This window comes from Octopus sinensis, linkage group LG19 (assembly GCF_006345805.1).
Source record: "Octopus sinensis linkage group LG19, ASM634580v1, whole genome shotgun sequence".
NCBI lineage: Eukaryota > Metazoa > Mollusca > Cephalopoda > Octopoda > Octopodidae > Octopus > Octopus sinensis.
Genome location: NC_043015.1, coordinates 14,275,548 through 14,289,813, shown reverse-complemented (window position 1 = coordinate 14,289,813; position 14,266 = coordinate 14,275,548). Strand labels below are relative to the sequence as shown.

Sequence of the window (14,266 nt, the reverse complement as noted above, 5' to 3'; positions counted from 1 at the left end):
ATAATCCAAGTCTTCAAGATAACACTGTTTCAGTTTGTTGAAATTTCTGTATTGTTTTAACCAACAATCTGTCCTTTGTGTGTCTCCTATATATCCCAACCCAACTGCACCTCTGTCATTTTAACATCAATGGAATATCTATGGCACCATAAGTATGTGATTTTGTGTATTAGCTGTTGGTTTACTTATTGTCTTCCTCTTCGTTAATTTCATTATTGCTCTGAGGAGGGCCATCGTTATTATTTTAAAGAGGTTGCTGATGACTTTCTTTTATCATTTTCTGTTTCCCCATTATAGTTTGAATACTTTCCTTTGTAACCATTATCTCTTCTTCTTCATGCAATGGAGTGGGGCTACTGGTTGCTATCCTTATGGGATTGGGAGTCAGTTCATTTGTTTCTATGACTAGGCATAAGATGATCTCCTTTGCTATTCTTGCAATTATGACTGACAGTACTCTTGAAACTAGAGATTGCTGCTTTCCTTTCTTGTTTTCAATCCTAATTTTCCCTGTTCTTCAACAACACAGGTAGCAACAAGGCCTTTTCCCTTGCACCATTTGTCATACCTTTTGTCTTATTGCCCTCAACTTGGCACAACATTGGTATGGCCCTGTGGCCTTTGGAGACCATTAGGTCTTACAAATCCATTTTGACACCCAATGAACATGTTGCTTCTCATATGAGTTCTAACCATCCATCCATCTGCAATACAAAAGTAACCACCAGCTATGGATCCACATCATTTCTAATGATCTTTCTCGTCACCCTTCTATTTCTTTCCCCCATGTACTGAGGTAAAGTACATGCACAGAGGTATTTCTAACTATTTCAGCTAGTGTTTTTGCTAAGTTTTCATTCTTGAAAGTAAAGCAGACAGTACTCTTTAACTTAAATGAGAGAATTTCTTCTGAAATTTCATGTTGTGTTTGTTCTAATTGATGCTTCAATAGCCATCTTCTTTTTTAAACATAGATATATTATATTTTTTTCTTTGCTTTCTTTCGGATTAGATCCTATAGCAAAAAGGCACTATCTGGTTTTACAAAATTCTCTCAACTAACTTCATTTTCTAGGTAAAACTAGCTTTAACACAGCATCTATATGAATCATTTAACATGTTTGTTTCTGTGCAAGTGTTGCTTCAGTTATTACTCTTCAAAATTATTTGTTAAACTGTTTGAAGTATTTTTCTTTTTATTAATTAAAATGTTCATTATTTTCTTATTTTTATTCATTCTGTGGTGCAGTTTTTTTGCTGTCTTTTTGTATATTGTTTGTTGTAATATTTTGCTTTGTATAGTGGGCATATCTGTCAAAGATTCTGATGCAAAATGTAACCAAAATGTGTAAATGAATAAAGTGCATAAAAGCAATCCATCAGGGGAGTGGGGGTGGATCTACTCCTGGGTATTGGGGCAAATTGTTTTCAGATAAAATCTTTTACACCAAGCACTCCCAGAAAAATTTTCACTTGATAGTGCTTAAATAAAGTTATGTCTCAGAGAGAAATAGAAGAGACATCTTTACACTATGAGAAGCACTAATAATAATAATAATAATGTTAATAACACCATAAGGAGGTCCTTTTTCCATTCACCAAAGTGAACAGAACTTTAGCCAGGAGGAAGAGATGGTATTCAATGTTCGTTGGGTGTTTCAACCCTGAACCATAACACCCTCCCATTGGTGGGTCAGCAGAGGTGGTCAAGTCACTGCTCCTCCTGGCTTCCAGCTTAACTCTTTGCTCTTGCTCCAAAGCCAACAAGATGCTCTTTCAGCTGCCTCTCCCATCCTGTGCACAGCCACCCTTTGCTCCTTTCCTCTCATTCCAATGGCTATAAGCATCCTCCATGCCGACTGAGCAGGGAATACCCTAAAGCCAGCCTCAACTGGGAAAAGCCATAACTGCTATCCTTTCTCCCTGCAATCCTGCAGAAGGCTCTCATATTTGGTACACTCCCATTCTTTCTACTATAGGTATAAGGCCTGAAATATTTGGAGGGATGGGGCTAGGTAGTTACATCAACCCCAGTGTTCAACTGGTACTTATCTTATCAACCCCGCTCCCAAAATAAAAGGTAAAGTTGACTTTGGTAGAATTTGAACTCAGAACATAAGGATGGATGAAATGCTGCTAAGCATTTTGTCCAGTGTATTAATGATGATGATGGTGATAATAATAATAATAATAATAAGAAGAAGAAGAAGGCCCTTAATATCCCAAAATAACATTTCTGTGTAAAAGCAATTTTTCTACGTTTTAAACTCAGAATCTTATTGCTCTTTTATTATTTAGCTTTTTACTGATGCAATTGAAGCTGCAGTTGGATATAAACTGAACACAACTGACTTTCTTGATAAAGTGATGAGAGAACTGGAGGTAAGATAATTAGAATATTTCAAAATTAAAATGATTTATTTTGATTAGAAAAGAAGGCTGTTTATTTTTTTTGTAGGGGATAAATGTAGATGGCTCACATGAATTTGTTATGTTAGCAACACTTCTAGTAGAAGCATGATATGCAATAGAGCTAGATATTGCAAAGAATCTAGAGAATTTCTTGTTTTAAATAAATGATAAAGTATGTACAAAGTGAATCATAACAATAATTATACAAAACTAAAATGGAACTAATAGTAAAAAGTTGTGCAGCTTGGTGCCTGGAAGAAAATCGGTTTATTATACACTCTGTTAGCTACTACTCTCAATTTCACATTATTTTAATTTTGATTCCATATGTATTTCTTAAGTTATCTTTAGAAAAAGAAATGCAGTTTAGATTATTTCAAATTGCATGCACTCTAGCTCCCTCAAATTTATACAATAAATATTTCTGTGCTTTTGACTGAGTTGAGAGAAAAAATATTTGAGCAATAAGGTAAATAAGTCTTTCTACTATAAGCATTAAGCCTGAAATTTTAGGGGAGTGGTTAGTCAATTACATTGACCCTAATTCTCAGCTGTTACTTATTTCATCAACCCTGAAAGGATAAAAGGTAAGGTTGATTTTGGCAGAATTTGAATTCAGAATGTAAAGATGGATGAAATGTTGCTAAGCGTTTTGTCCAGTGGATCAATGATTCTGACAGCTTGCTGCTTTATCAAAATAAATAATAATATCTAGTTACATATTCTCTATGTTCTGAATTAAGGTCCCATAGGGGTCAACTTTGCAATTCCTAGAATAATGGATAAAGAGAATATATACCAGGGATGTATTAATTAAACTTTTATCAATAAAAAAATAGATCAGATCACTGGAAAAAAAAATTTGTTATTTAGTTACATTTACATTCCTAGCTTAAATAATTCAGAGGGAGGGGGGATATCATTAATAAATTAATTATCAGTCAAATATTGGCATTAATCAGTTACATACTCCCCAAAATGTGACACCTTAAGGGTCCTAGATTCAATTCCAAAGCAATTTATTTCATGTGATTCAGTTTACTCAGCTGTAATATGGGCCAGCCAAATTCTTGTACAGCCCTCTCTTCTTCCAGTTGTCACATCCAGTATGTCCTCTGGATCAAGAGCAAGAGTATTTTTTTGTTTTTTAGTCAAGAGGGAAGGCATTGCCCATGACTCTTTATTGGGGATCTGAGACTGGTGAGAGGGAGACAAGAAGATATCATTAAACCAGAGAGCTGGCCTGAATGCTTCAAACAGATTGAACTCCACTTAAGGCACCAACAGTGCCAAACAGGCCTTGGCAGGATTTGAATTTAGAACACAAAGAGTTGGAACAAAAACCAGAAGGCATCCTATCCAACATGTTTACAGTTCTGCTTGTCTGCTGCCCAGGATAGGTACTTTTTTTTACTGCTCCTGAAAGGATGTAAGGTAAAGATGGAATAAAGATGAAGCATTCTATACAATGCTCTAACAGCTCTGCCAATTTCATCTTCTTACAACTCTATAAACACTTACAATAATTAGTGAAAGGCTGGTACATGTTACTAACAATGTATGGTGGTTGGCTGTACTTTGTTTTATTTGTGCAAATATCAGAAACCAGTATCTATTAAACTGCTAGAACTCATTAGATTATGTAGTCTTAGGTACATCATTGTTACCCCTTGTCTCTGCCTTACATTACTACATTAATAACACCAACTATGTTCTAAACCTCTTCAGTACTGTCTCATTTGTCCCTAAATTTTCAAAACTTTCTTTTTACCATAGACTTGAAACCTCTATTTACATTTGTCCCCTGTAATGGCAACCTGTCAGTTTTAAAATACTTCCTGGACTGCCTTACCCTATTCCAACCCAGCACTACCCCAACCTCAGCTTAGTTGAACTCATTCTCACACTCAGTTTCTCCTTTTCTACGAATTTTTACCCGCACAAAATCTGGGGTAATAGTGGGCACTTAGCTATGTAAATTTCTCTGTAGATCATATCAAGGCCTAGGGTTTTGCTTAATGCATTGAGCCTGCCCCCAAGTTCCAAGATTGCTAAATTGATAACTGCACTGACACTATTAAAGGCGGTACTCCAGCATAGCCACAGTCAAATGACTGAAACAAGTGAAAGAGACACTCCCTCTTTTATAAGAGCTGAATTAAACTGTTTCATCTACATGAAAACATTTCACTCTGCAGTGGTATCAATTTCCAAGACATCTTTATAACTATTGGCATCATTTATCTGTATATACGTACAAGTACATTATTCCAATGGTTCTTGATGTAACCCTGCATATACCAAATCCATTATCTTCATCTCCCAATTCCTCCATCTTCACTGATGTGTAGCAAAGAGTCTTGACTTCCACTCTAAATTAGAGATGTAACATTTCTTCAGATGGCTACACTTCACTGAGCCAGAGCTGCCATCTATGCCAGTGATTCCCAAACTTTTACAGGCTGCTGCCCCGCTTGGCACACAGACCACATCCCTACCCCCCCCCCAACCACTACCACAAATTCAAAACAATTGTATTTCACAAATAAAACTTAACCTAATCAATCCATTTTTTTTTTTACAAACATCGCCCCCTTTTGGCCACCCCATTATTCCACTTTTCTTCAGTGCCCCCTTGCACCTTTCCACTGCCCTCAAGGGAGCAGTACCACCCACTTTGCTACCAGATTCATATGAGACATGCCTACATCTAAAGATCAAATTTCCTTTCTTTTACCTTCTACCAATTAAAAATTCACATGTAATTTACAGTTTCTATTCTTCAACCATGTAACCTTACCAATTTTTTTTTATTTCACTACTTCTTTAAAAGAGACAAAAATCTCAGGGACAACCCCACCCAGCCTGATACATTCAAACACCATGACCACAGCCAAAATCCTAAAATGAGATCATTCAAAACTTTAGTTGCGTTTCTGTCAACTTCATCTACTGAATAACAGCACAGTAATGTGCTATACATTAGGTAAAATAAGATCCTGTTTAGGTAATGGCTTCTGCAAATATTTTCATAGTATTTGCCACCACATTCAGGGCAAATCTGAAGCTCACTGTTCTAATTCACCTGCCTCTCTGCAGTCTGTGGTATCCTGAATTTCTGAACACCAGTCTGCTACATTCTCATGAACAAAAAGAAGTAACTTATCATACCTGTCACTCCTATACCTATAAACCTTAATAAACAATTCTCTCACCTCATTTCATTCCATTCATTAACCAACTAATGTGTATTTTCATCAGGACTATCACCACTACTCTGCTCTTTATTAAGCACTGTCTATTGATTTGTATCTGTACATGAGTACTATTTTATTCCTTTCATTGACACATCACAATCCCCACCCACTACACTTAATTTTGTCACCTCTGTCCAGTGACCTGTCTACACACCTACATTACTGATTCACTAAATATATATCTAACCTTTTAGCATTCAGATTTTTCTGTCTAATGTAATAATTATTTATTCACATAATTTTGAATTAATCATGCATTATCTCATAGCTTTGGGATTTTGATGATATGATTGTTTATTTTTAGAATGACTATATGATAGGTGTGAGAGGCTGGTTTGAACATAAAACAGAATATTTGGACCAGATATGGCCAGTTTAAATGCTAAAGGATTAATATACAATCTGTATCTACTTTACATGTTTACTCCAAACCTCACTTATCTAACCCCTTAGCTGCAAAATAATTTCACTTTCTCACAGAAAGGGTCAGTTCTAAAAACATCAAATTTCACTTTTCTCTATAGCATACAAACTCATCAAAACTAAATAAATTTCACTGCATAATTTTATATACTATACATGGAAAAAATGGGATGATCATAGTCAGATTGTCTTTCACCATAAGTCTACTTATCAGGCATTGCCTAGAACTAAAAAGAAAACATTTAAATATTTTTTTAAGCTGTCAGGAGTTCGATATGTTTGTTATCTATTATGCATGGAATCACTCAGTCATTGAAACATATCCATTTATATATAGTTGTTCACAGAACCAAAAATGCAACTGCAATTCATCCCATGCATAAATAACACATATCATTTAGCATCTGTCTTCCATGCTGACATGGGTTGGACTGTTTGACTGGAACTGGTAAGCTGTAGAGCTGCACCAGGCTCCAGTATGTTTAGGTTTGGTTTCTACAGCTGGATGCCCTTCCTAATGCTAACCACTTTACAGTGTACCAGGTTCTTTTTACATGTCACTGGTACACCCTCCAAATATAATAGTTTGTTATCTCTTAAGATTTCTCTTGACAAACATAAAAGATCAGGGTTTCTTCTCAGAGCAGAAAGTTCATCAACTCTGAACATCAGCTGGTCCTGTACATTGATTCTTCTACACTGGAGTGTGTCAAAATATTATCCATACTCATTTGTATTCTGGACAATTTTCCAATAAAATCAATCTTCTAGATAAAGAAGCCAATCGTTTTCCCCCTGTCATTTTAATTTAATACTTATCTGACTTACCTAACCTACTTCTGTTTCCTGTTACCCCTACTATAAAACACTTTTTCTGTAGAACCCACTTCTGATCAACTGACCTTTAAAAGTTCAAACTGAATATTATTATTGAATTTCTAGAAAGACAAATAAACACTGTCTCTCTTCCTTTGATAAAATATATGCTGTTTATCCCCAGATTGGTTTTGATGGAGCAGATGATCAATGTTGCCTGTAAGCTGTGTATTTCGTTTAAATGCCCATTTGCTGTGGGATAGTGTCCAGGGAGTTGTCTCATCTGGTGTAGGACACTTGGTGTTCTTTAACACTCAGTGTCATGTAAGGAGCTTTTGCTGGACACCGTCCTGCAGTAAGTGGGCATTTAAACAAATCACATAAACATATATCTTTTATTTGTTTCAGTCATTTGACTGCAACTATCCTGGGGCACTGCTTTGAAAGGTTTTAGTTGAACAGGACTTACTTTTTAAAGTCTAGTACTTATTCTTATTGGTATCTCTTGCTGAACCACTAACTTACGGTGATGTAAACACACCAACACCAGTTGTCAAGCAGTGGTAGGAGGACAAAGACACACATTTATATCCACACTGTGGAACTGAACCTGCAACCATGTGGTTGGGAAGCAAGCTTCTTACCACATGTTTTTGCGTAATAGACTGGAAAGTGTGGTATATTTTACTTACTCTGCAAATATGATTAACCAGAAATTTCAACTAGTATGTATGTATGCCTCATTTATAATAATCCATATACATACATTTCATTATTTGAATATACAGATGTGCTTCACAAGGACAGTGTGGATTTTAACCCCTTTATATATATATATCATGCAGTGAACTGGCAGATGTTATTAATGTCAGAATGGTTTGCAGTTTTGTTTAATTCCCACCAAAGTCAACTTTATCTACTGAGCTTGAAAGAAGGAAAGCCAAAATACCAGTACAGGGCTATGACTTAGTGAAACTGTCAGAGCATTAGACAGGATTCCTTGCAGTATCTGTTCTGACTGTACATTCTGAGCTCAAATCCTGACTCTCGTAACCAGAAGAAAAAATAAATTATTGAGATATCTGTCAGTTGTTCTGACCAACAGAGAATATCAGCAATGGGAACTGTATCCTTAGTTTGATTTTAGAAGCTACATATACACATGTACAAGCAACACAATATATCTTGCATTGAGCAATATTGTAGTTCTCATAATATAGCCAGTAGCTTATATTTTCTCAGTTAAACTATATAACACTGATACACTTTTTTATTTTTTTATAGGACTTTGTTTTCCAGTTCTGCCTGAAAAATTATTCAATATTAGCTTGGTTTTTGTTTTTTCAGAGTTTTGATGTTGAAGATGAAGGAAACCTTAGTTTGACAGATGAACAAAAGAAAATTTAAATTTAAAAGTCAAAAGTCAATTATTTTCAATATTGTGTAATGTGTTATTTATTTTATGACTTACTTCCTAGGAGTATCAACTGAAGTGCTTTTAAGAAGTAGATTGTAAAATAAACAGCTCATCACTTAGGACAAATTTCAGCTATTTTCCAATGTCAATAAAACAAGGAAAGTTTATACAACTTTACACTTTTAGTTTTGTTAAGAATACCAGAATAGTTGGTTTATGTCTTAGTGTTTTGAAGAATACAAAACTTTTCACAACTCTTCTTTATACAAAATATCTGTTATGTACTTATATAGCTGTTATAATTAAAACAGAATTGTGAATAACTAAATTGATAAAACCTTCTAAAAAATAAAATGTATCAAAAAAATTTTGATTTATATTAATTATTAATTGATACTAATCAAAATGAAAATTTAGGAAATTGTGTTTAATTTATTTATTTATGAAATAAAATTACATTTTATTTAATTAAATATCTTCTAATGGAATCAAGAGAATTTGAGAGGATATAAAACAAAATCGTTCAACACCAGAAAAATTTCAAGTAAAATAATAACTATGGCAAGAGAAAGCATTGAAAACTTTAAAACTTTCTATATCAACAACAGTGACATAATGAAGGATTATGAAGAGATATTTCTCTAAATCATATGGAAAATCTTCCAAAATTGAACAAACAAGCAATTACAGATGGAACATCTTTTTTAGAGGGCAAGATCATATTTATTTTGGAAGCGCTGTTAAAAGGGTATATGGAATATACTTCTAAAATGAAAGGTTGCAATTTTCGTTAACAGTATCACTTGAATATTTATAGAGATTAAATAAAATATTTAAAATGTGAAGTAACTGATTATAAATATAATAGAACTAATAGTTTTATTATATTTACTAATAAATAAAATATTTTTTAATATTCAATAATTTGTCAAAAAACAATATCCAGTGTGTGTGCTGGTTGTATAATGCATTATTATATACACTGTGGGGGTTATGGTTCCAATATTGGGAAGTTAGAAAAAACAAAAAAAGTTCATTCAGAAGTTGATTTGCAATATAACTGTGAAATTTTACTTGAAATATAGGAATTTACTTATAAAGTAAATCAGTTAATTATAAGAAACCTGAAGATTATCATGGATTAATAACTGCTGTAGTAGAAAAAAAAGTTTTATATAAATTTTAATACTATTTTAGAATATATTGTGTTTTCATAAATGATTCAAGCTGCAGTCTAACGTTATACGTATATGTGGGTGTATGTGTTAAGATAATTCAACATTTTATAGAACTTCCCAATAGATATAACTTTATCTATTAGCTTTGGTTTCCTATTTCCAGCATTAGCTTCGGTTCAACGGTAGGTTAATAATAGTAGTTCTAGAATAGCATATAACGAGTAAGAAACCAAGCAAGTCACCTGAATTTCTCTATCACAGTCAGAACTCAATTCCAGTACTATTCACAGACTTAATATACAGCAACATACATTTCAATAAGGTAAAGACATCAGTGAGACATTGATGATGAAATTTTACTGGTCACTGGACTTTTCTGACAGCTTTTTGATGCCAGTAAAGCCTTTTTGATGGCCTTCTCCAAATTCAGTCGATGAGTAACTTGTGTAATACCAAGCATTAAGTAATCATTTCTGTTAAGGTTAAGCAATTTTTTACCATCAATACAATGATGAGAAAAATTAGTTTTATATTGTGTCAGTTTTAAGCTATCAAGCCACTCAAGAACATCCACGTACAACCACTCTTCAACTGATTTATTTTGATAAGAATGTTTTGTTATATTGTGTTTTTTCAATGGTTCATTAAATTCTTGTGGTGCTGCTATAAATGATTCTTCAAAACCTTGATCTGTTGATACAGGGCTAGAACCATCTTGAAAGCTAGTTGGTGGTGGATGGACAATGTCAATTGGATGTTCTGTGCTTGAGGTAGAGAGTGTTGACAGTGTTGAAAGAGAAGAGATAAGGCTCAGAGAATCATCTGGTGGATGTATATCTCCAATCTGATCAACCGAAATAGATAACTCAGATAGTGGAGCCGGTAAAGTTTGTAGAGTGGGGTATGATGGAAGCTCATCAGTAGCCCTTTCATCTGTGTCAGAATCACAAAACCCAGGAGGTGGTGCAACGATTGTTACAAAACTGGTATGATATGGAGATTGACTAGGAGTTGAACAATCTGAAGAATTAGATGGGTCAGTATTAGAATGACCTGTAGTCACTCCCTTTACAGTTATTAACTTCACTCCATCCCTTGAATTATTTGTAGCAAGTCCATTGTTGTTTTGTAAATTAGCAATTCTTTCTTTTATGGACACACCACTAATTGGTTTTGATGAAACATTTAGAGCTGGTTTTATTTCAATGTGCACCTTACTGGTCGTTCTCTTAATCAATGGATTGGTTTTGTTCTGTACTCCATGTCTGGTTTGGTCAGTGTTTATCTTATTTTTTTCCACAGTTTTGTGGCTGATTACACAAGGTTCAGGTTCTTTTTTAGAGTTGTATGTCTTATTCTCATTAACTCTAGCTATGTTGTATGACTTATCAGATTTGACATTATTTGTAGCTGTACTGTTTAGTTTGTCAGATTTTTCATTATTTATAGCTATTTTGTTTGGTTTATCTATTGTCTCAGTATGTGTTGCTGTACTGTTTGGTTTATCTGATGTTTTAGTATGTGCATTTATGTTGTTTGGCTTATCAGATATTTCAGTTTGTGTAGCTGTTCTGTTGGCTTTATCAGCCGTTTCATTGTTCGTACCTAATGATTTCCGACTTAGGTACCTCTGCCGTGCTTTTTCAGCTTTAATTAGAAAATCTTCTTGACCTTTCTTGGAATCATCATTTACATGTGGTTCTACTTTACCGTTCTGAGATTTTATAGCTTGATTTTGTAGTGTTTTTACTGTAGTCTTATTACTATTACTTTCTGTTGGCAGCTTGTCAGTAGATCTTTCCAAAAGCTTAGGTTTCAAAACTACTTTAGATATAGGTTTGTCTTCTGAAGAAGCTGAGTTTATTTTTCCTTCATTTAATCCTTTCTGTTTAACATCTACTTTAGCATCTTTAACAACTGGTTTGTTCTCTTTAACAACTGGTTTGCTTTCTTTAACTACTGGTTTGTTCTCTTTAACAACTGGTTTGTTTTCTTCAGTGTTCTGTTTATTCTCCTCAACCTCTAATGTGTTCTCCTCAGGTAATTCTTTCACTACTTTTTTCATTCTATTGCCAGTGAAATAATACTTAGAATATTGTAGTTTCTTAGCTTTGTGAATTTGGGCTTCAATTTGATTTACAACAATATTTTCATCAGAATTTTCCAGCATTGAACGTCGTTTTGCTACAGCTTGTAAAATTTCTGCTTGATTTTTATCTTGTGGAGTTAAGTTGACACTAGTGGGTTTGGGTGTGGTCTTCTCTGGAATTTCATCTTTACATCGATTCTGTCTTTCCTGTGCAGCACGTTTAATTTCATTTAGTAATTCATTTCCTGGGTCTGCTGCTTGACTGTCCTGGGATTCAGGAAGAGGAGCAGAACTGAATTGAGGAGGGGGAGGAGGAACGGCACATAATTGATTAGATGGAGGAGGAGGAGGGGCAGGAGGAGCATGAGAAAATTCAGGTGGAGGAGGTGGACAGAATTCAGGTGGAGGAGGAATTATTTGTGGGTCTACAGTATTTTGAAAAGAAGGAGTAGTTGATGCTGTCTTGAAACTCTCAGATGAGGAAGAAGATGAAGATAGAGGTACCGCCAAAGACATTCTATTTTTAGTGAGATTTGAACCAACTGAAATAATATTACCATTGCCATCATGTGCTAAGTTGTCCTCTCCATCAGATTCATAGTCGGGCTGAGGTTCATAGTATGTATCGTGTGTACCATTTGAATAGTGTTGAGTACCTTGTGACTGGTCAATGTGATGAACATCTGCAATTACTGTTTTAGTTACACTATTCAGATTAGAATTGAAGTTGTTTGCAGATTTATTTCTATTCAAACTATCTTGTGGTTTATGAGATTTTGCCTGATTGACTGAAGATTGGTTTGTAACTAATTTTTTATTATTACCAAATACTGCCACAGTTCCAGGTCTGAAACTTGATTCATAAGAATTGTGTTTGGTTGATTCTCCCGTAGAATTAACTGACTGATCATTCTGTGTATTTATTGTTATAACTTGTGGAGGAGGAGGAATATGCTCTTTAGGAGAAACATAATGGTTTGACACCACAGGTGGAGGAACTGGGTAAGCTTTACCTCTGCTTGGTAAAGAATTGATATGCACAGAAGAGCCAATAGCAACTGAATGTCTACAACCAGATAAATCCATTCCTGGTGGAGGTTGAGAAAGACTTCCCAGATATGGTGCAGGATACAACTGATTTATCTGACTGGCATTCATTTTGGCTTGTTGACTTCTCAAAAGTCCAGAGGAATTGCTGCTGTAAGAACTGTTTCCAGAAGAAATTTGTGCATAATCTAAGTCAGGAGCAAGATTTGGTGTACTTCGAGATTTTTCTAGACTGCTTGTCTTTTTGTGGTATTTTTTAATGCGCACTTCTGAGGGGCTTAAACGATCAGGTTTGTGTGGGGCCTCCATAGAGCAAATGTTATCAATTTCAATATTAGACAGCCGTTTTTTAGCATAAGCAGCCCTAATAGAAGCAGTTTTTATTTCAGATTTCATTGCATTCTGATAAGTACTGTAACTATTTTCTTTTGTTGGGCTTTCACACACTTCAAATTCTGCAAGAGTTTGATCCAGTTTTTCTGAAAGATCAAAATCAATTTTTGTTTTTTTTTAGAAAATCTACATAAAAATTACATTAAGAAATATAAAATAAAACATTTAAAAATATAAAATAAAATATTTAAATCAAATAATTCTTATAACATTCATTACATGTTAAGAGGTTGTTTTAAGTTTACCAACACAACCTTTCTAATACAGGTGGCTTGAAAAGAAAAAAAGCCACTTGACCCACTTAATGTAAGTGATTGACAATTCAAAACTAGAAATTTCCTATGAAACTAGCCTATGTTTGACAACAAAATTGCAGTATCACCAACATTGTCAGAATACTCATACAAGGGCATGTTGAAAAGTTCCTGGCTTTGGATAAAAGAAAATACAGAAGCATCAGTTAATTATGATTTTATTGAATATATTCCCCTCTCAGATTCACACCCTTATTGCAGCGGTTCTTCAGTTTTACTAAGCTCTGTAAAAGAACTCAGAAGGTCGGGCCTCCAACTAGGCCTTTTGTGGCACCCTTAAAGCCAGGAACTTTTCAGCACCCCCTTGTACATGGCTTTCTGCTTGGACTATTATCAAACTAACAGCATTGTGTTTGTTTGTTTGTTAGTTTTTTTGTTGTTGCTGTTGTTGTTAGTGAAAGAAACAAGAGAAGTAGCATAGATAATAGTGTAGGCAGGTTGATGAGCAATTAGTAGACAAGTAAAATATGGGGAAAAACTTCTTTTCTAAATAAATAATAATGCTTGGAACTAGAGAAGCAGGTTACTAAACAGAAGCTGAAATCACTAGGACCAATGATACACTAAATTACTGGAACCATATACTAAAACTATGATCAGTTGGAAGAATTGTTAGAATATTAGACAAAATGCTTAGCAGAATTTCTTCTGACTAACTGTGCTCCGAGTTCAAAATCTACCAGGGACAAGTCAATAAAATAAGTTCCCAACTAGTACTTATGTAATCAACTTACTCCTTCCTCACAAAATTACTAACACTGAACCAAAATTTGAAATGATATTTAGTTTCTTACCTAACAACATAAAAAGCATTATGCAATTACACTCTGTGGTAGCCCACCCACCCCACATGCACACGCACGTGTGCACACATACACACACACACACATACTGGGCTTCTGCAAAGTTTCCATCTCAAG

The 14,266-nt window shown here is 34.5% G+C and overlaps 2 protein-coding genes across 7 annotated transcripts in view; one reads left to right on the top strand and one right to left on the bottom strand.

Moving 5' to 3' along the window:
- Positions 1–8,528, top strand: part of LOC115222193 (rab-like protein 2A) — a 129,275-nt gene extending 120,747 nt beyond the window's left edge. For both annotated transcript variants that reach the window (XM_036511235.1, XM_029792344.2), the window contains exons 7-8: positions 2,299–2,382; positions 8,256–8,528. In XM_036511235.1, the coding sequence (XP_036367128.1) occupies positions 2,299–2,382; positions 8,256–8,315 (144 nt within the window). In that variant the 3' untranslated portion in view covers positions 8,316–8,528. The remainder of the gene's footprint in view (positions 1–2,298; positions 2,383–8,255) is intronic.
- Positions 8,529–8,746: 218 nt separating this feature from the next.
- LOC115222109 (protein shank) overlaps positions 8,747–14,266 on the bottom strand; it is a 151,059-nt gene continuing 145,539 nt past the window's right edge. For 2 of the 5 annotated variants that reach the window (XM_029792232.2, XM_029792233.2), the window contains exon 18: positions 8,747–13,118. In XM_029792232.2, the coding sequence (XP_029648092.1) occupies positions 9,835–13,118 (3,284 nt within the window). In that variant the 3' untranslated portion in view covers positions 8,747–9,834. The remainder of the gene's footprint in view (positions 13,119–14,266) is intronic. The other 3 variants (XM_036511234.1, XM_029792235.2, XM_036511233.1) reach the window with 2 other exon arrangements.